This window comes from Kryptolebias marmoratus, linkage group LG23 (assembly GCF_001649575.2).
Source record: "Kryptolebias marmoratus isolate JLee-2015 linkage group LG23, ASM164957v2, whole genome shotgun sequence".
Classification (NCBI taxonomy): domain Eukaryota; kingdom Metazoa; phylum Chordata; class Actinopteri; order Cyprinodontiformes; family Rivulidae; genus Kryptolebias; species Kryptolebias marmoratus.
The window spans coordinates 7,535,959-7,558,956 of NC_051452.1; the positions used below are offsets into that span (position 1 = coordinate 7,535,959).

The 22,998-nt window shown below is 43.3% G+C and overlaps 2 protein-coding genes across 11 annotated transcripts in view; one reads left to right on the forward strand and one right to left on the reverse strand.

Annotated features, from left to right (window-relative positions):
- The window catches only part of LOC108242209 (serine/threonine kinase 11 interacting protein), a 34,637-nt gene extending 25,725 nt beyond the window's left edge, over positions 1-8,912 (reverse strand). For 6 of the 9 annotated variants that reach the window (XR_005232699.1, XR_005232695.1, XR_005232697.1 and 3 more), the window contains exons 1-15: positions 8,546-8,912; positions 8,265-8,332; positions 7,546-7,748; positions 5,804-5,878; positions 5,624-5,719; positions 5,417-5,524; positions 4,470-4,541; positions 4,222-4,351; positions 3,907-4,010; positions 3,719-3,808; positions 3,248-3,289; positions 2,256-2,429; positions 1,189-1,270; positions 664-1,101; positions 368-576 (exon numbers count right to left, since the gene is read on the reverse strand). Coding sequence is in view for 4 of the 9 variants with exons in the window: in XM_025008220.2 (XP_024863988.1) it covers positions 368-576; positions 664-1,101; positions 1,189-1,270; positions 2,256-2,429; positions 3,248-3,289; positions 3,719-3,808; positions 3,907-4,010; positions 4,222-4,351; positions 4,470-4,541; positions 5,417-5,524; positions 5,624-5,719; positions 5,804-5,878; positions 7,546-7,748; positions 8,265-8,331 (1,890 nt within the window). In the remaining 5 variants the exon portion in view is untranslated. The remainder of the gene's footprint in view (positions 1-367; positions 577-663; positions 1,102-1,188; positions 1,271-2,255; positions 2,430-3,247; positions 3,290-3,718; positions 3,809-3,906; positions 4,011-4,221; positions 4,352-4,469; positions 4,542-5,416; positions 5,525-5,623; positions 5,720-5,803; positions 5,879-7,545; positions 7,749-8,264; positions 8,333-8,545) is intronic. The other 3 variants (XM_025008219.2, XM_017426928.3, XM_017426927.3) reach the window with 1 other exon arrangement.
- A 4,740-nt stretch (positions 8,913-13,652) lies between these two features.
- Positions 13,653-22,663, forward strand: igfbp2a (insulin-like growth factor binding protein 2a). 2 transcript variants are annotated; one of them, XM_017426921.3, is made up of 4 exons: positions 13,653-14,171; positions 20,276-20,433; positions 21,739-21,879; positions 22,015-22,663. In XM_017426921.3, exons 1-4 carry the CDS (start codon positions 13,751-13,753, stop codon positions 22,171-22,173), a joined length of 879 nt encoding a protein of 292 aa, XP_017282410.1. In that variant the 5' UTR covers positions 13,653-13,750; the 3' UTR covers positions 22,174-22,663. The 2 variants fall into 2 exon arrangements, with proteins under 2 accessions (XP_017282410.1, XP_017282409.1); XM_017426920.3 differs by having other exon boundaries at positions 13,661-14,171; positions 20,276-20,457.
- The last annotated feature ends 335 nt before the right edge of the window (positions 22,664-22,998 follow it).

The following is a 22,998-nucleotide window of genomic DNA, read 5'->3' on the forward strand; positions in this document are numbered from 1 at the left end:
TTTTTTTTTTCATATTTTTCAGAGAATAACTGACAACGTACGTAATTGGGGTATATCGTGATATATATCGTTATCGTGATATAGGATTTTTTCCATATCGCCCAGCACTTGCTGACACATCTGCCCTGATGTTTAAAACTCCAGATGTTCGGCAGTTTTACAGCAGTGGTGTCTCATCCTGGTCCTGGAGGGCCACTAACCTGCAGGTTTTAGGCGTTTCTCTGCTTTGACGCCTGATCTGAACGACCGAGTGATTAACGGGCTTCTGTAGACCTGCAGACGAGCCAGGACCAGGACCGGACACCACGTTCTTACAGGGTATTTCCCACCTGGAACTAGTGATCCAAACGGATCCCCAGCCTCTCACCCCTTGGGTCCAGGCGACCTCCGTGGTCTCGACCCGGTCCAGGCTGTTCAGCTCCAGCCGGCGCCTCTCTTGGCCTCGCTGCACGTCCACCTCCAGCAGAAAACCCTGCTTGACGCGCAGAAACACCTCGCTTCGGTTTTCCTCCTGATTTTTGTCTCTTTCGTCTTTGTCAAGGAGGACTCCGACAAGCAGGGGGTGACACAGGTCCACTAGGAAGGAAAAAAGGGTGTTTTGTGTTTATTACACGGTTCACTTCCAGGAGCAAATGTAATAATCTGGAGTCTTAAAGACTTTACCTCCAAGGCCCTTCTCGTCTTCTTGATGGGCGTCCCCACTCAACGCTCTGTCGGATCTTTGGGACACCGGGCTGGAACGAGGTGGGCTCACTTCCTCCTGCCTCTCTGCTGACCCGTCCACCACGCTGCCCTCCAGGGTGGATTCGGTCTGCTGAGCGCTGTGACCGAGCCACTGTAAGGTGGACTCCGCTTCCATGTCCGCGTCTTTTGTGTCCGGCGGTGGGAGGACCGCGGGTGCTTCAACGGGAGGAGACGGCTCGATGGGGGGGCGCGCGGTGGAGCTGCCGGGGCCGTTGGAGAGCGTCTGAGCGGCCGGTTGGGTCGTGGCGGCGGTCGCTGCTCCGTCGAGGTGGTGCTGGTATCTCAGCCAGTCTTCGCCCAGCTGCTCTCTGAAGCTGGACATGCGCTCGATCTCCTGCTGGTGGGGGAGAACAATGTCTGCAGGGAGGATAGGAACGTTTTAGACGTTTTCGCAACACGATAACGACTGCGGCCACGTCGTGCAGCCCACCGGCAGGGAGATACCTTGTGTGGAGGAGATGCGTCTGGGGACATGATCAGTGTCGCTCGGTTCAGATATGCTGGCCCTCCTGACTCTCACCTTACTCTGAAACACAGAGATTTCAGATAAACAACGTCCAAAGACATCAGAGCTGTCCGTAAATGTCTAAGCTAAACATCTATAAACAGCTGAGGTCCATAGATGTCTCTTTGTTGTCCAATTAAACTAAATTTGGTCTTAAAGTCATAGAAATTGTAAACTTAGAGCAAAAATAGATGTTTACATTAACACAAACCGTCCAATGTTGGCTGTTTAGCTGGCCTTTTTGGTACTATTAGTTTCTTGTACCTTTAGTTTAGCATTATCATGTTTCAGTTTATGTTAGCTTATTTAGCCTTCCTGTACATTTAGCTTAGTTTAGTTTATCTTAGCTCATATTTTAGATATTGTTAGATTCCTGATTTTTCTTTAGTTCAACTTTAACCTTATCATGATTTTATTTAGATTATTTTAGCTACTATTTTGACTGTCTCACCATGTTCAGATATGTTTAGTTTTTATGATTTTATTTAGATTTTCTTATATTTCATTTAGATTATACATGATTGATGTTTTTACTTCTGTGTCTCTATATTGGATTATGATGTTTTTATCTGTATTTGATTCTGTTGTTGTTTCTGTGTCGTAAAGCACTTTGAATCATCTTGTTGCTGAAAAGTGCTGACCCACGGCCCGTGCAGTTTGATTTTTATTAGACCCAGGAAACAAAATAATGTCTCGTTTCATGTTTTCATCTGTCAAGAAAATCTAAATCTGAAAACTTTATATTACCTGAGCTGTCTCTTCTTTTAAATACCTTTTGGACACACTGATAAAACAACTAGATTGTCAACAGCTGCAAAGTTTAGACCATAAATTCAGATTTTAAGTTAGATTTGACATCTCAGTTGGAAGACTTTGATATTTTAGCACAATTTACACACTTTGTTGTGCATTTTACAACTTTTAATCAATAAATATCTAAAATAATCAGGAATAAATAAGGGCTTAAATTTTGTTTTTGTGCCAAACGTCGCAGAGAAACTCTCACTTTAGACTTCTTCCTCTGTAGACGTGAGACCCCGACTTCTCTGACGGACACGCTGTCGCTCAGCTCCCCCGCCGCGCTCGACACTTCCTGGGCGCTGCGGTCCGACGAGGCCACGAGCGACGGCAGCGACGGCTGGACCTGGATGACCTGCTGGCCTCCTCCTTTTGGCAGAACCTGCAGAAGAAAATCATCCATTAAAAAACCCCACCTGCAGTGCAGGTAGAGAACTTTTCAGGTTTTCGTTTTACGGGGACCATATGACCTGAATAAACTCATTTTATTGCCCACAAAGGGTCTAATTAGTTTCACAATTACAAAGCTGCCTGAAAGATAATCAAATCGAAAGAAATAGCATTAATAGATTTTGTATTTTGAGAGAAAATGACATCAGAAATAAAAGGTTTTATAGCTAGAAAGAGCCAAAGTCGAGCTCTCTGTGTAGTCAGTGCATTAGTTTGCTTGAAGGAGACAAAATGAGAATCAGATGAAAAATAAAAGCCCAGCTACAGTAAAACACAGAGGAGGTTCTATCATGATGTGGGCTTTACTGGAGTCTTTAAATGGAATTTTCTACAAACTTAGATAAATATTTTAGAGCTGGTACCAAAACACAAAGTAATAAAATCTATTAATGGAAATGCTTGAAGCACAGATTTAACAAAAAAATAAAAAACTTTTAAACTTATCAGGTTCAGTTCTGACCGACACGTATCTGAAGCTTCTCGAAGATAAAAAGTAACTTTTTGAGGCTGTTTTTGTTGCCAAAACGAGGCCAGATTTTCTGTTTTTACTCTTTTATGGCAATGAAATGATTCCTTTTATTTGTTTGTTTAAATAACTGCAAACATTTTAATAAACACTGATTAAACAAAATTATTTCATGTGCATTTGTGTAAAAATCAACACAAGACGACTGTTTCTTCGTATAATTCACCCCAAAATGCTAAATACTCAGTAAATTTACCCCCCAAAAAAAGATCCAGTTGACTTACTGATAACTCAGAGGCAGACAGGGGGGCGCCATCGAGTCTTAGCTGGAAGGAGAGGCGAAAAAAGAAAGGAAATAAATAAATATGAACACATAATCCAAGGAGAAAATCAGCCGATTCCTGCTGAAAACTGTCATCCTTGTTTGACTTGTAGAAACATGAATGATTGAAGCGTTTTGCTTTGGTAGGATGGATGAATTAAGGCATAAATTTATGATAAAAATGAGGTAAATCTTATTTAGCTCCACGGTTTTACATAAAAATCCTCCTGGTATTGATTTAAACACGTCTAAATGCTTGGATAGATTTGGTGATAATCATTTATTTGATCAGCAGAACCTGGCTTCTACTTTCTTCTTTAATTCCTTTTCCAGATTTAAGGGATTTCTTAGTTTTTCAACACACTGATAATGGACTGTATTTGTTTCATAAATGACTCCTTTTTTAGACGGAGACTGCGGAAACAGAACTCACTCTGAGGCTGGCAGCTTTCTGCGAGAGATGCTGGACAGTGGAGGTTCGGTGGGTCTTCTGGAAGAACAGCGGGTTTCCCTCCAGGTTCAGCTGCAACCACACATTCGCATTTTGTGACACAGGACAGAAACGCCGAGCGCGCCCGCTTAACGCAGCCAGAACTTTAGGGGAAAGGAACGCGTCTTTACCGTGCTGAGGCGGTGCAGCAAGGACAGGGGAGCGAGCTGGGAGTGCTCCAACAGCAGGTTGTAGGCTAGGTCTAAATGCTGGAGCGAGGACAACTGCTCCACACCTGTTTAATGCATGAACGGAGACGGAGGAAACAGTTAAAGCATGGATCGGAGGAACCAACAGGGTCAGAGAGCATCTGCTTCTTTAGAGTTTGCCTGTTTTCGTTTGTTTCTGATGACCTCACTCCTCCTTCTGATCAGAGCCGAGACTTCTTGTCTCTGTTTTTTAAGAGCAAGATAAGGATGTCCACAGCGGACGCCAGCCTGCTTTACCGTTAATAGTTTCCAGTTCGTTGTTCCTGAGGACGAGCGTGTGCAGCTTGGCCCTGGCGCTGGGGCCGAGCGTCGGCGCCCTCTGCAGGCAGTTGTAGCCCAGGTTCAGGTGCTCCAGCTCGCTGAGGGGCTGGGAGAGAACAGGAGAGGGCAGGAGGGGACAAAGTCAGGCCGGCGTTTAATCGTTTCACCGTTCGGGGTCAAAAAGGGAGCGGAGAAAACAAACTCTGCTTCGTCGGATGACCTACTTTTAGGAATTCAGCGCAGTCCTGAATCTTGTTGTGGCTCAGATCCAAAGATTTCAGGACGTTCAGTAAAGTCTGTGACAACAAAAATCAGATCATTTAACATTAAATCTATCAACAAATAACTTCACGGTAGAATGACGTAATAGTAACTTTATGTACCTATCAAATAAAACTTTATAATTAGACTCAATGCATACTTTTTGTGCTTATATATTAAATAAATCATATTTACATCATATAAAATAAGTCGTTTGACAATATTTTAAATATAAGTAGAGTTTAAATAAATATACAAAACAAAAAAAATATTTTATTTTTAACTATTCTGTCATTTTTATATTATTTTACATAAAAACAATAATAATAAATGGTATTTTATTTGTGAATTATACATATTTAAATTAACAACTGTATAAAATAATGTTAAAATGTATAAATATAAATGAGTTGGTTGTATTATAGTCACACTACTTAAAATAATTTATTCATTAAAGAAAATGAATAAATATATTATTTCTATTTTATTTTATAACTCATTTGTAATATTTTCTGAGGCCTAACAATAAATAAAACAAAAACAACGATATTAATCAGTAAATGTGTGTATTTTAATAATATTAGTAAATAATAGTACTTAGTGATGATCTGATAAAGGTTTTTCTGGTTTCTGATACATGTCAGAGTCATTTAGGATGAAGTATTGACCAGTACCAAGCCTCAGTTTGCATCTTTTTGCTTTTTTTACAGCCCAGACTTGCAGATTTCAGCCTTTAAGCTCATTAAGGTTCCGGCTTCTGAGCGTCTGGAACGTTGGGAACGTTCCCGACGTTCTGCGGCTGCAGCGTTCCCGGGAGCAGAATGTGATCAGCCGATCCCCTCCTAGGTTTTAGCTTTAAGTACCGAGTACTAGTGCGGTAAGCTTCGATGGAAGTGTTGGCGTGTCGTACTATTGATTGATCGAGGCAGACGATAGAGTTGTAGCTGAAGTTCAGGGTGTGGAGCTCCAGCCAAGGCAGCGCAGAGCTCAGGTCTCCTCCGCACAGAGACAGCAGCTCCTAAAATCCAGAGCAGCCGCAGAAATCAGCCACTCCATGTTTGACTCGGGGGGGACAAAAACGAAAACAAAAACAAACAAACGGACAAAAGGCACGGACCTCCAGGGAGCTGAGGCTCTTTGTGCAGATAAAAACCTCCAGCTGGGAATAAACTCCTCTCAGCCCCTCCAGGAGGTGAGGAGGGATTCTCTTCAGCTGGCGAGGAACAAACAACAGGATCAGACCCTGAATAAAACATGAGCTTCAGACAAAGTACGTAAAAAAACGTTCACGAGCTACCTCCAAACACCTGAGAGACTTGAAAGGGAAGATTTTCACCACAGAGTCCAGGTTCACTCCTGGTTGGTTGATCAGCTGCACTTAAACACAAATCATTAAGTTAAAAAGCATCTTTTATTTGGACGGCGCGTCCGTTTGGACGCGGACTCTTCCTGCAGCGTCGTGTCTCAGAAGCGTGCAGCGGCGTTTCTGAACGACGCGAGCAGCAGGAACAAGATTAAAAGCTTGTTACATCCTGGGAAAAACAAAGAACACAGAGTTACGGGAACAGAAAAGGACATTCGTGGAAGACAGCCGTGGTTATTAATCTCAGAGGCTTTATCGTTCAGATTACTGGACTCAATCAAAACTAAACGTTCTCTCTCAGACGTGCACATTTATCATTTCCTCGTGTTCCTGCTTGCTTTAAAACCTTAAAGTCTTTGTGTCACTTTAATCTAAGACACACTGAGTTTGTAAGGAATGAAATGTGTTTCTATAGTAAGAAAATCTTTCACAACTTGCAGATTCCTACAGAGATCGGACTTTATGACCGGACTTCTTAGCCTCCAAACAGCAATTATATAAGAAGAAATAAATATATAGTCTTTAAAAGCCTGATTAGTCACATCGTATTCACCTGATTAAACAGAGCTGAAGCTGTGTAGAGAACAGCTGACGCTTGTTAGCGCTCGGTGGATTTTTACAGGTTAAACCTTCCGTCTTTGCTCCGACTCTGAGCTCTGTGACGACATTAATCAATGTACACGTGGACCTGTTAGGTAATTAAACCTATCAGGAGATAACTCGACACACACGAGTCGCCACCAGGCTTGCACGGAGGTGTCAGAGCTGATCACATGCAGACAAATAACCCGAAACAGTTTCATAGCAACAAATCCGAACAGCCTCTGAGATTCACCAGCAGGGATCCTGCATGTCTTCTGTCAAACACAAGGGGGCGGTGTGGGGCAAAATATGAAAGACTGAGTCATGGTTGCCACCCCAGAAAGCAGAAAATAATGTTTTTTGTCTGTAGCTTTAGCAAAATATCTCATGAACCACTGGATGGATTTTATTAAAGTCTTAGAAAATAAACAGCGGACGTACATCGCCCTCACAGAACTGATAATTAAAAGCCACACAGACAAGAATTAGAATATTCTGCAGTGGTTGAGTGATCTGAACTGAATTTGATCATCTGATAAAGCCAAAACTAATAGTAGAAAAAAAACAAAAATTCAGCGAAGCGTTCCTTGAAGGAATGCATATCGCCCGCTGCCTTTTGTTGCAAAGTTTTAAACAAAAATCACCTTATGCTGAGAAACAGGGATGAAGCGCAACTCCTATCACACCAATTTCAGCTCAATATCTGTAAAATTGTCTGAGATGTGGCCATTTTTGTAGTCTTCAAGGCTAACTGGCTGTGGCAGCCATCTTAAATTGAGGTGATTCCAAAATTTAATGAGCTATAAATACACATCGAATGATTATTTCCTGAAAGTTTCATTAAAATCCACCCAGTTGTCCATGAGATATTTTGCTAACAGACAGACAAAGCTGACTGCGATAGTTAATGGTTAAAGTATGGGTTCAGTCTCAGCTACAACCACACCAAATTACATCTTAATACCTATAAAATCAACTGAGTTTTAGCTATTTTTGTGTTTTGCTGTGGCAGCCATCTTGAAGTGGGTATGAGACATTCTGCTAATGATACAAGATCGTTACCACTTCCTATCCAGCTCCAAAGGGAAGCCCACCTTGAGGGAGATGGTCTTCTGCAGGACGTCGAAGAGGAACTGCAGCTGCAGCAGGGCGGCGGTGTCGGCTGGGTGCGAGGGCAGCGCCAGGAATCCATGCTGCTGGCTGCGGGACAGCAGGTGCTGCTCGAAGAGCCGCGTCAGCTGCTGCAGGCTGGCCGCCGGCAGCATCAGAGTGCTGCTGCCGTCCAGCACCACGTCGCCTGCAGACAAGACACAAGATCTGAGCGCAGCGAACAGCCACTGAGGATTAATCCGGAACAAAAACAAGCCTACGTTCTAAAGTTAAAGACGGGAACGTTTTATCCAGCAGCTGGCTCGGGGAAAAACGCCAAAATGTCCAAATACGTAAGCTGTTCTCTTCAATACTGACCTATTACAGATCTACAACTGATTAACCTTTGGAGTCAACCAGATTTTTTTTTACCTCTTTTACCTTCCTTCAACTGAAAAGAAACATGCTAATATTTACATTTTTCCTTACTTCATAAAACCAGAATCTCCAGCTGTGTTAAGTGAAACAGCTTGTAATTGTTTTATATTTGCATCATTTTTATTATTTAACAGAATCAAACTTCTGAACATTTCCCCACAGGTTCTGCTTAGATTACAGCTATGACATGCTGCCATATCTCACAGGTTATTTATGTATGTAAATATATGTTTTCTTGTATTAAAAACCACCTGAAGCAGAGCATTTAAATGTTACTGCAGCGTACCATCATTGCGAAGAAGTGTGGCCAAGCTGTGCACCAGAGAAGACTGGCCAGGGTGGGAAACATCCATCCTGCAAAATAAAAATGTTGCTTTATTTTTATAACACCAAACAGACGCTTTGGCAGTTTAACCACTTCATGATACAACCCTGACGTATTTATCACTTTCGCTGTAACTCTGTTTACCACCTGTGCACGAAGTTAGAGCATAACACTGGCGACTGCAGCTAAAATTAGCTCAGACAAATGTGTATTTCCGGTCAAATATGGGGTTAAAAACATACCTGCGCAGAGACAGCAGATAAATAAACAGCTAACATCCAGGTCTTATTTTGTAGGGTGAGAAAAAAAAACACATTAACTCGTCAACGAGAGGAAACAACGAGGTTTCAGGGGTAATAATTGATTTCGCAGTGATGTTGACATCTTCCTGCCGTCACATGACCGCCTCTACGGCGGCCCCGATGGGCCAAAAGGCATGACCGCTTCGAAACAGTCGCAGATTTGTTTCCGAATAAACTCTCGAAAAAAGTGCCCGAAATGGGCCGGTACTCTCCGGGTCTCGGTACCGCCACTTCTCATACACCTGCAGGTACTCAGCGTAAGTGTCACCAAATTACATTACCCACAAGACATCGGTTAAAAACAGGAAGTGGTGCCACGCTTCTTCCTGCTTCTGATTGGCTGAAAACTTGGAGGCTCACGGGGAACGATGATTGGCTAAAAGTTCAACACAGGAAGCCAATCGGAAGTAGAGTTGGAATTTTATTTTTTTATTTATTTGACATAAAACAGATCCCCAAATTATCAATAAAAAATTATATTTTATAACTGATGTCAACAATAGATTTTTCACATTTATGCTGCTGTAAGGCAAAAATAATAACAAAATCATTAAATACACTCAGTTATCATTCTGAGATACTAAGTCATGGTTTTGAGATACTATTTTATAATTGAGATCACAAGTCTTGATATAAAAAAATAGGTGAAATTATTAGATAGTCTTAATATTAAGATGCTAAATCATAAATACAGGAAATTATGTGATGACATAATTTGAGATAGTGAGTTAAACTTAGTAGATACTATCTCAAGTCATAATTATGAGACAAGTATTTTATGTTGCGATCCCAAGTCATGATTATGAGATACTAAATTATGATTAATAAAAGCTGAGTCATAATTAACATCTACTATGTTATATTTATTTGATACTAAGGCATAAATATTAAATGCTAAGTCATGATTGTGAGATACTAAGTTATATTTTGTGACACTACGTCTTTATTATCAGATGTAAAATCATGAGTATGAGATAAAATCCCTTAATTAAGATGCTAAGTCATAATTATGAAATACTACGCTGTAAGCGTGAGATGCACAGTCCTGACAATGATGTACTGAGTCCTAAATATGAGATTAGAAGTCATAATTATTCTAATAAATTAAAATTATTCAACACTCTGTCATGATTATGTGAAATGAAGTCATAATTATGAGATTATGGATCCGTTTTTACATCACAAAGGTGATAATGGGCTTCCACGTTGACAAAACCATATAACATTAAACAAGAAAATCCATTTTTATTGTCCTTACCATTTCTTTATTAATAAATAAGTAAATAAATCCACACATCTACCACAGGGGACCACTGGGCGGCACGCTCGGACAAGCTCAGACTGACTGTTAGTCGTCAAAAGGTCCAGTCTGGGTAACTTTGATCCAAACATTAATACTGCAGTTTCCACTTCACCCTGGAGAGGATTTCTAACCTCCTTAACTTTAAAAATGAACGTCGTCCCGTCAGACCTTCAGGAGGATGAAGTTTAAATGAATTCCTGCTGTCAGATTTAATAAGTGAAGATATTAACGCAGTGTTATTAAAGCGTACAGTACAGGTTTCTGCATGATGACTAATTAAAACCAAGTCTCATTTAACACGAATGGGATTATGTTGGGTTAATGAGCAACATGATAAATACAGTTACATGCAGAGGAAAGAGAAATATTTCTGAATGGCTGACAAAATCTAACCGATGACAAGAATTTATCTAATAGTGAAGATTTAAGCTTGTTAAAGTTCATAACTTTTTTCTGGGTTCTAAATCTGCAGCTTTGACGGGTACGAAAGCCACCCTAAAAGCAGTTTTTGTTGTGTCTTTATTGGGTTTTATTAGGGAACACTTCATAACAGATACCTCACAGCGATTTGCATTCGCAAATAAAGCAAGAAGTTTCCCAAATTACACACATGTCCCTCGTTGCTATGGGCAGCAAACAAAAACTTGGGCATATGCACGTGTTTAAAAACAAAAGCACACACAAGCATTTTTTCCATTTGGAACGTGTGAAGCCAGCATTTCCAAGTAAGGATTTATGTACTGTAATTTGGTAAACATTTCCATTCAGTAAGATGCTGCAGAATGCACTCGCTGAAGGGACTCGTGTTGCATTTTTGGTTCCCCGTGCATCCACGAAAAGCAGTTTTGACAGCGAGTTAGTTACAAAATGAGGTCATAGTCCAGCTGTAAATGTTGTAACTGTGACATGGTTTTATCCAGACTCACAAATGATGTTATACGCTTCACTTTTCCTCGGTCGTTCTACTGGCAGTGAGAGAAAATATGAGCACCGGGGTGTGTTTTTGAACTTCATCATTTGATAAGAACTTAAGAAAATGGCAGAACGAATGGTGTACATGCTTTTATTGATCTAAATTCAGATCCTGTTGGGTCAGGAATTTAATATTTTATTTATTCTGAGAAACGTTTCTTCATATCTGTTATGTTAAATCTAACAAAGTGTTTGGGTTGAATCTCTTTTTGTCCACAAACTCATTTTGATTTGTTTCAAGATGTTAGGTTTTCTAATCCAGTTCATACATAAAGGTCGATTGCCTGTGGTGGCCATCTTGGATTGAGCTGTCTACAAGAAGTGAATCAGCTGCAGACGTCCAATCAGTGGAGAGTTTCATTCCAATCTGCCCATCCCTTTTATAAATAAGAGTCCGGGGGCTCTTATTTATAAAAACAGAGGACCTTCTCTCCTGCTTATTTTCCATCCACGGTTTCACTGAATGACATGTGAGGTTCTGTGCGCAAACAGAACCTCTGGGCATCCTCCCGACTCGCGTCTCAGAGACGCAGCTCAAACGTGGCCTTTCTCCAGTCCCGCGCCTCCGAGCTGAGCCCGTGGATTGTGAATATTGTCAAATCCGGGTGTGCACCCGCAAAACAAAACAATCTGCATTTATATCTGCGGGGTTGGGTTTCGCATGCCACGTCTATTTCTGGCTCCCTGGATAAACACCTATTAGTCTGCTGCACTGGACGGGGTTAATGGGAGCTTGTTTTGTGGCCAAGCATGACACCTCAAGGCTTGGCCTCACCGATCGATTGGAAAAATGGCCGTGGATGTGCATAGTGGTATTGCTGTACAGACGTGCATGAGCCGGTAGAAGCTGGCAAGTTTTTATTGAGTGTTAATTGACATTTAAACCGCAGTGGGGGGAGCTCGTCCATGTAAGGAATGCTCTGGACATAGTCGTTTCGCTCGTCTGTTTGCTCGCGCGTTCTCAAAGCTGGAGACACTGCTGATGGACAGAAACCAGCTGCGCTGTGGATGATGCTGCAGAATCTTTCAGAAGGTGCCTGGAGTTCACTGCCGTGCGTTTGCACAAGATCCCATCTATTTCCATTCAGTTTATTTCAGGTTTTCTGCTAAAATGCAGAGCGCTAAAAGACAGCTGAAACTCAGTGGTTAAGGCTCAAAGTCAGAAGTAGCAAAACGCCAGCTCAAAGCATCAAAAGCTAAAGATTGCTAAAGGTCAAAAGTGGCAAAAGACTAGTTTAAAACAAGTCATTTCTAAAGACAGATTTAGAGACGATTATCAAGGTGGTGGTGAAATTGTCCTGTATGTCCAATTGTCCAGTCTGGGTTTGACCAACAGAAATTCAAAGCAAAACTCAGAAGCATACACTTTATTAACCCTCTCAGGCTCAAATTAAGTTTTAGTAACAGGAAAAATCAGATATTTGGAGAAATTATCATCTGAGTAAAATAAGGCTCATAAAATATGAATGTGGAGTAATTAGGTATATGCAATTCGCAACGTATGCCTTGAGAGGGTTAAATAATGAGGAAAAACAGAAAGACCTTTGTTATATGATACAAACTGATATGATATGATACAAAACAATGTGGTACCGTACAATACAACACAATACGATTTAATTGCCCCTTTTCCACTGGCTCTAAAGGTCCTGGATCCACTCTACTCGGCATTTTTTCGAGGCCGGTCCCTGCTTTTTCGGTCCCTGCTTTCGTGAGTGACGCAAGCTTAGTTCCTGTTCCCTCGTTGGTCGTGGGTGTGGTCAGATGCAAGCGTAAAGGGCGAAGAAAACAACGATCGACAATTTTGGAACGGCAGCGAAGAGAGAGAGCAGCAATGGAGTCCTCACAAAATCGACATCGAGGTCCAGGCTTTTCTTGCAATTATCAGGGACTGCAGCATTCAAGGTTGCAGAACGGATTGGCTGGCGCTGGATACAACCGGACATCTCGACGGTGCTGGGAAAAATTGAAAAAGCTCCACAAATGACGCCAAGTTTCAGTAGCGCACACTCATCAAGAGCAACTCGTGGCGTAGGGAGTCACGCAAGGAGGCGTTCCTCTGCTACCGACCAAACTGGCCGGTGGAAACGGGATGCATTTGTTATGGAGCCGAGCCAAACCGGGCCGAGTAGAGCGGGGCTGCTGATGTAGAGCCAGTGGAAAAGGGGCAAATATGACAGGATATGACACAATACGATACAATATGGCCCAATATGATAGAATAGGACAGGATACAGTACAATATGGCATGATAGAATACAATACAGCAGGATACGATACAATATGATTTGATTTGATTTATTAAACAGAGTCGTAGTCCACATACACATAAAAACAAAGATAAATTAATATCAATATGAATTGATACAATATGATATGATACAATATACCTTGGAAAATGAAGTGTTGCTCCTTCATAAAGGATCGATCAGTAAACAAATTTCAATATTAGAGCAGTCTTACACTAAACAATAAGATCCTTCAGTAAACACAGGTTAACATGGTTCAGATAATAAAGTGAACGATGATGTGCACTTTAAGGAGCAGGTCGAGGCCCTGCACATCTCCTACTGTTACCCTGGTCTAAGGAAAAGAAGAAAGTGTTGATTTCTTTGAGCACATCTAACTGCAGCTCTAAGTTAAATGTGTCATTCACCTTTAATCCGTTAAGAGTCGAAAACCTGTGAAGAATTCCTGCCTTCAGTCTGCAGCGTTGAAACAAAGGATGCGTTAGAGACGAACACTCTTCTGTGACTCATTCTCAAATCTGGGAATTTGTAGGACCCAGCAGACCTCCCAGCCCCCGGCTTCACCTGTTCGCTGCACATTTCTTCTCTTCGCTCACTTGGGATTGCCTTCGATCGGCCCCCATGACAAGGACCGAAGTCCTCCTGCCCGGAACGATGCTGCGGTTCTCCGGCTGCAGCCCGCCGCCGCTGCTCCTCCTGCTGCTGCTCCTCTCCCCGCCCGTCGCCGGCGCCTCCCTGGCCGAGATGGTGTTCCGCTGCCCGGGCTGCACGGCGGAGCGCCAGGCGCTGTGCCCGAGGCTCGCCGAGACGTGCGCGGAGATGGTGCGCGAGCCGGGCTGCGGGTGCTGCCCCGCGTGCGCCCGGCAGGAGGGCGAGGCGTGCGGCGTGTACACCCCGCGGTGCTCCACCGGGCTGCGGTGCTACCCGACGCCCGACTCGGAGCTGCCCCTGGAGCAGCTGGTGCAGGGCCAGGGCCAGTGCCGGCGCAGAGTGGAGCCCGAGGCGGCCGCCTCCAGCCCGGAGCAGCGGGAGCAGAGCAGCGGTCAGTCGGTTCACTGGAAACCTGCTTTTCCTCAATCAATTTTTAATGACACTGTCTAGACTGCCGCCCGACGCGCACCGATCCGATAAGTTCCGCCACTCTTTATTAGCCTCGAATATACATATTTATGATCTTTCTATTCATTTAAGGGGGTTTAAATCAATTAAGTTTGACAGAATTTCCGATCAGGCCTCTCTGCAGTTATTGTCGCCCGCCGCCGTGAAAAAAAAAAGCGCGACGGTGTACTTGCATGCGTCCGCGTTTCCTTACCCGTCTGTTAGCAAAATATCTCGCGAGCCGGCAGCTGGATTTTAACGAAACTTTCAGGAAATTATCGTTTCATGCAGACCTACAACTGATTAGCTTTTGGAGTCGACCCGATTCAAGATGGCCGCCACACCCAACTCACCGTAAATATCACAAACATGGCTGAAACGCCGTCAGTTTTGAGGATCTTGAGCTGAAATTCGGCGTGGTAGTAGCTGCGAGTCATCTTTAGCACATACTCCAAGGGCAAAGGGGTCGAGCTGAATCTTAATGTGAGACTTCGCCTTTAACTACTGAAGTCAACCCTCTGCCTGTTAGCAAAATTTCTCAAGATTCACTGGGTGGATGTTGAGGAAAGTTTCAGAAAGTAATCACTGGGTTTACATGTACAACTGATTAGCTTTCAGAGTCAACCCAATTCAAGATGGCCGCCACAGCCAACTGATTTTATCAAACACAAAAAGGGCTAGAATTCAGTCAGTTTTAGAGATATTGAGCTCAAATTTGTTGTGGTAGTAGCTGAGAGTTATTCACATCACATATTCTAAGCCTTATTTATATGGTTAACCAAATTGGCTTTAACTCTTAGACTGAAAGGCAGCGGGCGACAGGCATTCCTTTAAGGCCTTAAGGTTTGCTTTGCATCGAGGCGATTCTCATGCGCAGTAGTTTTCTCCCTGCAGCAGCTGGTGTCCGTGTTGTGTCGGAGTCGTGGCGTGCTTGCAGAGGAGAGGAAAAGGAATAACCCAGCATTTTCTCTCAGCCGTGCTCCAGAACAGCTGGATGTCGAGAACTGCCTTCGAAGCCGTGCAGCAGAGCGCACGTCGCCTGCAGAAACCCCTCACAAGTTGCACTCGGGTTGACAGAAAGCACATAGATTTTTTTTTGTTTTTTTGTTTTCTGCAGAAGCAGGGAGCGATTGGGAAAAGTGGACTTTAAGCTTCGACCTGTTGACCGTCGTGTTACCCGGGTCGTCAGCCTGGAAAAATAAGGAAAAAAGGAACGTCTGACAATTAGAACCTAAACTGAGATTCACTTCTTGTCTTTCCCTCCTGAAGCTGCTGCAGCATCTGCTTCAGGGAACATTACCCAGCTTCGGTCCCTTCTTAGTTCGTATTTTTGTATTTTTGTATTTTTGTGGGAAAACGCTCGATGTTCCAGATGGTCGCTCTGCTGCTTTCTTTTGATTTCCTGACGAAAGTTTGGACTCATGTAGGGAGAAAAAAAAAGAGGAGGAAATAAAGAAATCCCTGATAGCAATCAGCTTATCTTTTCCTTTATTTTAGGAAATTATCTCAAAACAAGAGAACAAATTGAATTATAAAACAATAATTAAATGCTTGCGTTAGATCATATTTAGAGGACCTTTTGTGAAACATCTGGATGCTTTTTAACACTCAGCCTCCTGGATTCGTCGCCCTCCTGCTTCATGTCACCCGCCGCCCAAGGTGGCGGAGCGATAATGTTTTTGCCTCTGCGTGTGTTTGTGCCTTAATGAAAATATTTAACGAAGGATAGGAACGAAACTCTCACTGCATCAACAAATACAACTGATTAACTTCTGGAGTCAGTCCCGTTCAAGATGGCCGCCACAGCTGATCGACCTCAGCAAACATAAAAGCTGTGAGATCTTGTCTTACACCAGAGATGCTCAACTCATAAAACATGAATAAATGATTTGATCACAGAGAAAAACCGATAAGAAAACAAAAAAAACATTAAATTTATTGATTTTGGCTGAAAGGATTACACCTACAGGTTTCACCCTCGTCTCTTTATATTAATGCACATAATAATTTTGTCTTTAATTCCCATAAAAACCTGTTCTTGAGTCGTGTTGCTTCAATCAGATTGGATGGCTGGTTCGCTGTTTTCTCTGGAACTGGACCATGAATGACCTCAAAAGAGAAGAAGTCGGATAGAAAAAAGGCGCAGAGCCCCGATTCTTACAGCGTTCAGCAGAGGAAAAGTGCAGCAGTTGTCCTCTTTTTTAGCCTTTTGCCACTGTAAGAGCCAGAAAGAAGAAATTAATGTCGTTCAAGTGAGCACGCAGCTTGACACTTGGGTGGTGGGTGTGTCAGTGTGGGCGTGTCTGTCACTTGATAAGATCGATGTGTTTGTGGCGTTCTGCTTGTTTTGTTGAATGAGGAAGTTGGGCACGTCGGGGTTGTCATATTTCTGTTGACCGTATTTATGGCAATTTGGATTTAATGTCACTAAACAAAGGAACCTGGTCAGTCTGTGTCAGTCTGTGAATCTGAAGCATGGATGTTTAATGGAATAAACCTGAACATGAAACGAAGAAGTGACCTGGAGAAATTCAATGAAACGCGCGTCAGACAGAACATATTCCCTGACAATAGCCCAGTGCGGCTGTTAATACCATCACATCAGGCCGCACAATTAGCCACTTTTAGCTTTTAGCTACCAATCTGCTGCTTTTATCTTTTCGTTAGACTTTTGACACTTTCAGCTTTTAACCAATAATTTGCTACTTTTACCTTCCAGCTAGCTTTTAACGAGCCTTTTGGGAGTCAACCCAAATCAAAACGGCCACCACAGCAAACGCAAAAATGGCAGATACTGGGCTAACATTTGGTGTAGCTGAGACTGATCCCCGACCAGCTCTGCCTGAGAGTGAATTATCTCATGAACCACTATCGTTAGATAAACATGTCCATTCAAGATGGCCGCTGCAGCCAACTGACCTTTGAAAGCAGCAAAAAATAGCAACAGCTCAGCCAGTTTTACAGATATGGAGCTCAAATTTGCCTGCAACACATACGTTGAGCACAACAGATTAAAGAGCATCTTCAATTCAAACCATGGCATTAGTTGCTGAAGTGAGCCCCGCTTGTCTGTTAGCGAAATATCTCATAAAAAACTGGACAGATTTGAATGAAACGTACACGTGTTGAGCTCATATTTGGTGTGGTGGTAGCTGAGAGTTATTCACAGCACCTACTCTGAGCACTGAGCACGAAGGGGAGATGTTGCAACAGCGCATGAGAGGGTTTGACCGTAACGGCTCTCAACATAAGCCGATCTCAGCCTAAAACGTCGAGAATATAAAAGAAGTTTGGTTTTGGCTGCAGTGTTCCGGACGGTAAAAGAGATAAAACCTTCCCGTGCCCCATCCGGTTTCTGGAATTACATTGTTCGCTACCAAGGGGCATTCCAGCGTACCTACAGGGATGTCCAGACAGATCCCACAGGACTAAAATAGCTCCGAGATAATCCGACAAAACCCATCCCGGCTGCTCTCAAAACAGGTATCCGTGCCATCTTTGCCCGAGGCGTCGACTTCAGACGTCCGTGTGCCAAGAATCTCCTCGTGTCTATTGAGAACCAGAATAACTTCCCACCCTCCGTTTGGGTCGATGATGGTTTAAGACTAAACAAACACCGTCTGATAGGCCTCTGACTCAGGGGATGTTGCTTCAGCAAGGAAGAGGTGAAAAAATGTAATTATATAAAATGACCATTTATGATGAATGCTGGAGTTTGTGTATGAACTCAGGTGCACTTTATTTATCTGGTAAAAATAAGACTGGACATTTAAATATCATTTACAAGAGTTTCCTTGCAAAGAAAAATACTATGTTCCGTTGTGAATAAAATATGGCTTTTTAACGTGACTTTTAAGGCAGTAGGGGTTCACCAGATTACCAAATATATGAACTCAATTCAACTCAGATTGTTTATTTAAAGCTAATTCACAATAAAGGTCTACTTTGAGTACTGTGTAATAGAAAAAAACAACTTCAAGTCACAGAAATCCAATTTAGGTCCAGATTGAGATTCAGTTCCTGATATTATACAGTAAATTCACACACAGCAGATTGTGAAATGTCAGTCAGTTAGTAAAAGTTATCGAACTTTGGTCAAATCTTCCCTCATCCTGAGTGGCGGGATGAGGGACCAGCAGAACCGGAACCAGAACCAGGCTCAGGATGGACCGGCTGAGGGTTCAGAGGACAGAGAGTGACGATCTGCCCAACTTTCCAACTTCACCAAACCTGAATAATGTTCTATTTTAATTATTTAACCTTTATTTTAACCAGGCAAGGCATGCGGAACAGTTTCTTCTTAACAGTGTCGGCGTGGCTCTACGGTTTGTTTTCGCTGATGGAATGATGCTAAACTGAGGGAGTGGATTTTCACAACCTCTATGTTCTGCTTCCGCCAGCCTCCGTAGGACTCCTTCGAACAGCAGAAACGAGAAAAGCATCAGTGGCAGCCAGCGGCTCGCGGCGATCCGGCCAAGACTGCCATTTGCTCAGTTGAGCAGAATCCGGGCAACCAGCCGTGTCACCTCTGTCCTACATGTCACCTGGGAATTTGGCCTGGATCAGATATAGAAAGGGGGAAGCCTCTCAGGCCATTGTGCACAGATTAAGTCAGGCAGCCGACTGGACAGTAGGCCCTGCTGTGTTGACTCTGCTGATCCTCAGCCCTCCGCTGTGGAGCAGCTTGTTCTGCAGAGGCCTAGTGCCCCCTAAAGATTGGCTCCTGACCCTTTGTATCAGTGTGCACATTCGGTCAAAGATTGCTGGTAAACATTGTGCATTCACGTGCAAACCAGAGGTCTTCGGCTTCGTTAGAAAGGACAAAGTGAAGGTTTTTGCACTTGTGGAGGATCAGACAGCAAAAGGCTCCCCAGCTTGAGTGTTTATCTGCTCGACTTGTGCACACACGTGCAAGGACACGCCTGATTTCAGTTGACTTTTGCCCCCCTCCTCCCCCCCTTTTTTCCCCGTCTTCAAAGAATCCCAGAGCGAGGACCGTGGAGCGTCGTAGAGGAAACTCAAGTCCAACAACATCAGATCGATCTGATCTCCTTATTGCTTTGTTTGGAGTTTCCTTTCTCCTGTTCTGTCATAGACGTTAAAGTCTGCGTCCTGGATCTACCATTTCTGCAGAAACACACGCTTGCTTTCATTCGTTTTCCACAAGTCTGCATGTCGCAGCTTGGCCCACATAACTTTGAACTATCCACTTAATGGCCAAGTATTTCTTTACTGTTTTGGCTGCACAGGTGAAACGCACAATCGCTTCCAAAGATTCAGCAAAAATAGTCGGTGGTCCGGTGTATTTATTTGCTTTTTGGAATAATATTCCATGCGAGGAAGCTGAGCTATGTGAAGAATTTGTGTCATGCGTTGTTTAAATCTAAAAATCAGCTGGTTTGGAGCGAGCCCCCTCTTCCACTCCCTTTCTGTAAACGCCAAAGTATGCTCTGTTGTCAGAAACAACAAGTTGGGCTGGACCTGGTGGCCTCTTGCTTTCTTTGCACCATCTGTCTGAAGACAACTTTTCTTTTTTTTCTTTTTTCCTGATTAAGTTCATGTTTGACAAGACTCGACACAGTCCGGAGATGTCTGACGTAATCTAGCACGGGTCCAGGCCAAGTGGAACCCTGAGGGACGGAAAACTGAAACTTCACTTGGAGAAATGGTTTCTTAAATGGCCACTTTGAGCTCTGAAAGAAAATCCAATCGTATTGACCATTCAATTTGAAAATGATCAGGCTAACAACAGAACTGGTCAAATTCACAGGCTAGCTCTGTCTCTCGTTGTTTCAAATAAAAACATTTGTGACAGGCTGCTGGTAACAGAATGAATAAGTATCAAATTTAAATTTGGTTTGATGAAAACAGGGTGCAGACAGACATCCAGAGGGGGGGAAATGTAGGCCGAAGCTTATCTCCTACAAAACAAAATTAACGAGGATTCTAAGAACCAGATTAAATAGTGATAATGCAAAACTCTTAAGATGCACAAAAGGAAACCAGGGCTCATATGATTGGCTGAATATTTTGTCGTTTTCTTCCCAGGGGAGGCCGTGGAGCTGCAGCCCGATCAGGATGTGAGCGAGATCCCCGCCCTCCGGAGGCCCACCAAAGAGACCACCTGGCTGGGGCCCAAGGAGAGCGCCGTGCGCCAGCACAGGCAGGAGATGAAGACCAAGATGAAGACCAACAAGGTGGAAGAGGTGAGACCTACTCGGCCCAAACAGGTGAGTGTCTGCTCGATAGGACAACTCTGGAACCACTGCTTAACCTGTCAGTGACGTTGATTCACGCGCTCCGAGCCGTTTACTGACCCGAACCATCGTAATCAAATGTTTTATTGTTCTTCGTGTGTCTGATGTTCCTCAGTTCCAGAATATCAGTTATAGGACAGGATACAGAAGAACCTACAAACTTCTCCCTTTACATAAACAAAACCTGGTCAAGGAACAAGTTTTTCTTTTTGTTTCTACAGCTAAAGAAAAGCAACAAATTCTCTTTATTTCCATTTGATGGTAACTAGATTAGGCACAAAGACAGATCTCAACATAAACTACTCTAATCACAGAACAACCTCATCCTAACAGTGGCTGCTCGCCTCTTTGACACGAATGTTTTTAGCTTCAGACATTAAGATCTACTGGAGAAGAATTCTGACATTTTCTTACAGCAGCTCTTCTCCGTCCAGTTTACTGTCCTAACATTTGGTCCTGAAGTTGTTTAGATGTCTAACCCTAGTTATAGATGTTGATAGATGTCTGTGTTTAGCTCAGATTGGCTCTCCTGTCCTGGTTTCTCAGTGCCAGTCCCATCCCGCTGGACTAAATCGCCACCAAGGCGTCCATTTTCTTTGGAAATGATTGAAAGTTGCTGTTAGCCAACAGAGCAGAAGTACAGCTAAGACTATAATTGAACAGGTTAAACAAAAAAAGGAATTTATCCGCCACTAATAAGCCTTTAATGAAATAGCAGCGATTGGCTGACCTGAAACACACCTGACCTCCAACCATTTCTGTTCAGCAGTCTGCTTTTTTTTTTTTTCCAGAGGCCATAAAAACCATTTCGAGGTTATTGCTCGAACAGAACCTCTGGCTGCGTTGCCTTGTGAGGTAAAGCCGAGGTCTTTGGCAGGTTTTGATTCGTCACTGGCAAGAAAATGATATTAATTTGCTCGTAGCAGGAAGCTGCGTGGACGAGTGTGTCTGTGCATTTAATGTGGGGTTTTCTGGTGAGGGAGTCCAAAATGTGCTGATTGTTTGGCAAGCACAACCCGGAGTTGATGGATGGATTTACTTTAATGATATTTCATATTCTTTTTGATTTAAAAAAAAGCGAGACTTTGGATTTAAAAGCAGCTTCGAACGTTGAGCATTCGACAGCAGTTTCGTGCTGCAGGTCAGCCACATGTTAGAATCCTGACACAGAAACATGGCGCCTCCAGCACACCCACATGACCGCCATCTGGGCCAGCGAGCATGACGGTTTTATTTGTTTTTGCTTTTTTCAAGACCCAGTGTCAGCAGGAGCTTGACCAGGTCCTAGAGAGGATATCCAAGATGCCCTTCAGAGATAACCGAGGTCCCCTGGAAGACCTCTACGCTCTGCATATCCCCAACTGTGACAAGAGGGGGCAGTATAACCTCAAACAGGTGACTTCAGGCACGGGAACGAGCTGCATGTCTCTCCCCGCTTAAACGCCACCATTTCTGCCAATAAAATTAAGATTTGTCGCATTGAACGCCAAACACGCAGGCAAAAACTACAATAAGTTTTCCCGTTTCCAGTGCAAGATGTCTCTCCACGGTCAGAGGGGCGAGTGCTGGTGCGTGGACCCCCACACCGGCCGACGCATCCCATCAGCGCCGACCGTGAGGGGCGACCCCAACTGCAGCCAGTACCTCACAGAGCTGGAGCTGGAGCTCGCCGACACGGCCCAGATTTAACGTGGCGTCAAGACGATCTAAGCAAAACTGTAATGTTGGGAACAAAAACATCTGAGTAAGCTATAAGCTATTTCTTTCTGTGTGTTTGTGTCTTTAGATCATCTGACGACTTTGATATTTGAACTCTTAACCACCAAAAAGGAATAAATGATAGAATCCAAGGTCCAACTTTAGACTAGGGTCAAGATTAGACTCCTTTAACACGTAGCTATTCCGTTGGAGTGTCTGTAACACTGCTTTACTAATAGTGACTAAGTCAGAGTGCTTTGTTATCAGTGTTTTGTCCTGTTGTGTGGCAAAAAAAAGAGAAAACCTTCAGTGTGTCGGGTGTTTTTAGGTGTGTTTTCATGCTCCAGCTTGCAGACTACTGTTGTACCTCATGCTAGTCTTTGAGCACGCCCGGCTTTTAATGCAGAGTTTTGACTAGTAGTTGATGTTCAGCAGGACGTGATAAAGAGCTAATGCAAATAAAAGGAAACTATGTTCAACGTGTTTCTGTGTTTCTGTTCGAACGGCTGCCACGCGCCGCCCTCTGCTGGTGCTCCCGCCGCGCCGAAACCGCCACCTCTCGGCGTTTCGCCTTCGACAGGAGATAAGAAGCCACCGTGTCACACGACATCGGGCTCAGCGTTTTTAATTACAGATCGGACGATTTGCACAAAAAGTGCTGACAGGTAATGTTGTGAGTACAGGAACTTTATTTAAATAGTGATTTTACTTTTAAAAAAAAACAAAAAAAGAAGAGTACATCAATTACAGGCCTGATAAATACTCCACCATAAAGTTCACATTCATCTGTTTTTACTGAGATTCTTAAGCGTTTCA

Excerpts from the sequence above, each read along its gene's own strand:
- igfbp2a (XM_017426920.3), top strand. The coding sequence starts at position 13,751 with ATGACAAGGACCGAAGTCCTCCTGCCCGGAACGATGCTGCGGTTCTCC. Across the intron at positions 14,172-20,275 it reads GCAGCGGGAGCAGAGCAGCG|GGGAGGCCGTGGAGCTGCAG; the intron begins GTCAGTCGGTTC and ends TTTTCTTCCCAG. Across the intron at positions 21,880-22,014 it reads GGCAGTATAACCTCAAACAG|TGCAAGATGTCTCTCCACGG; the intron begins GTGACTTCAGGC and ends TCCCGTTTCCAG.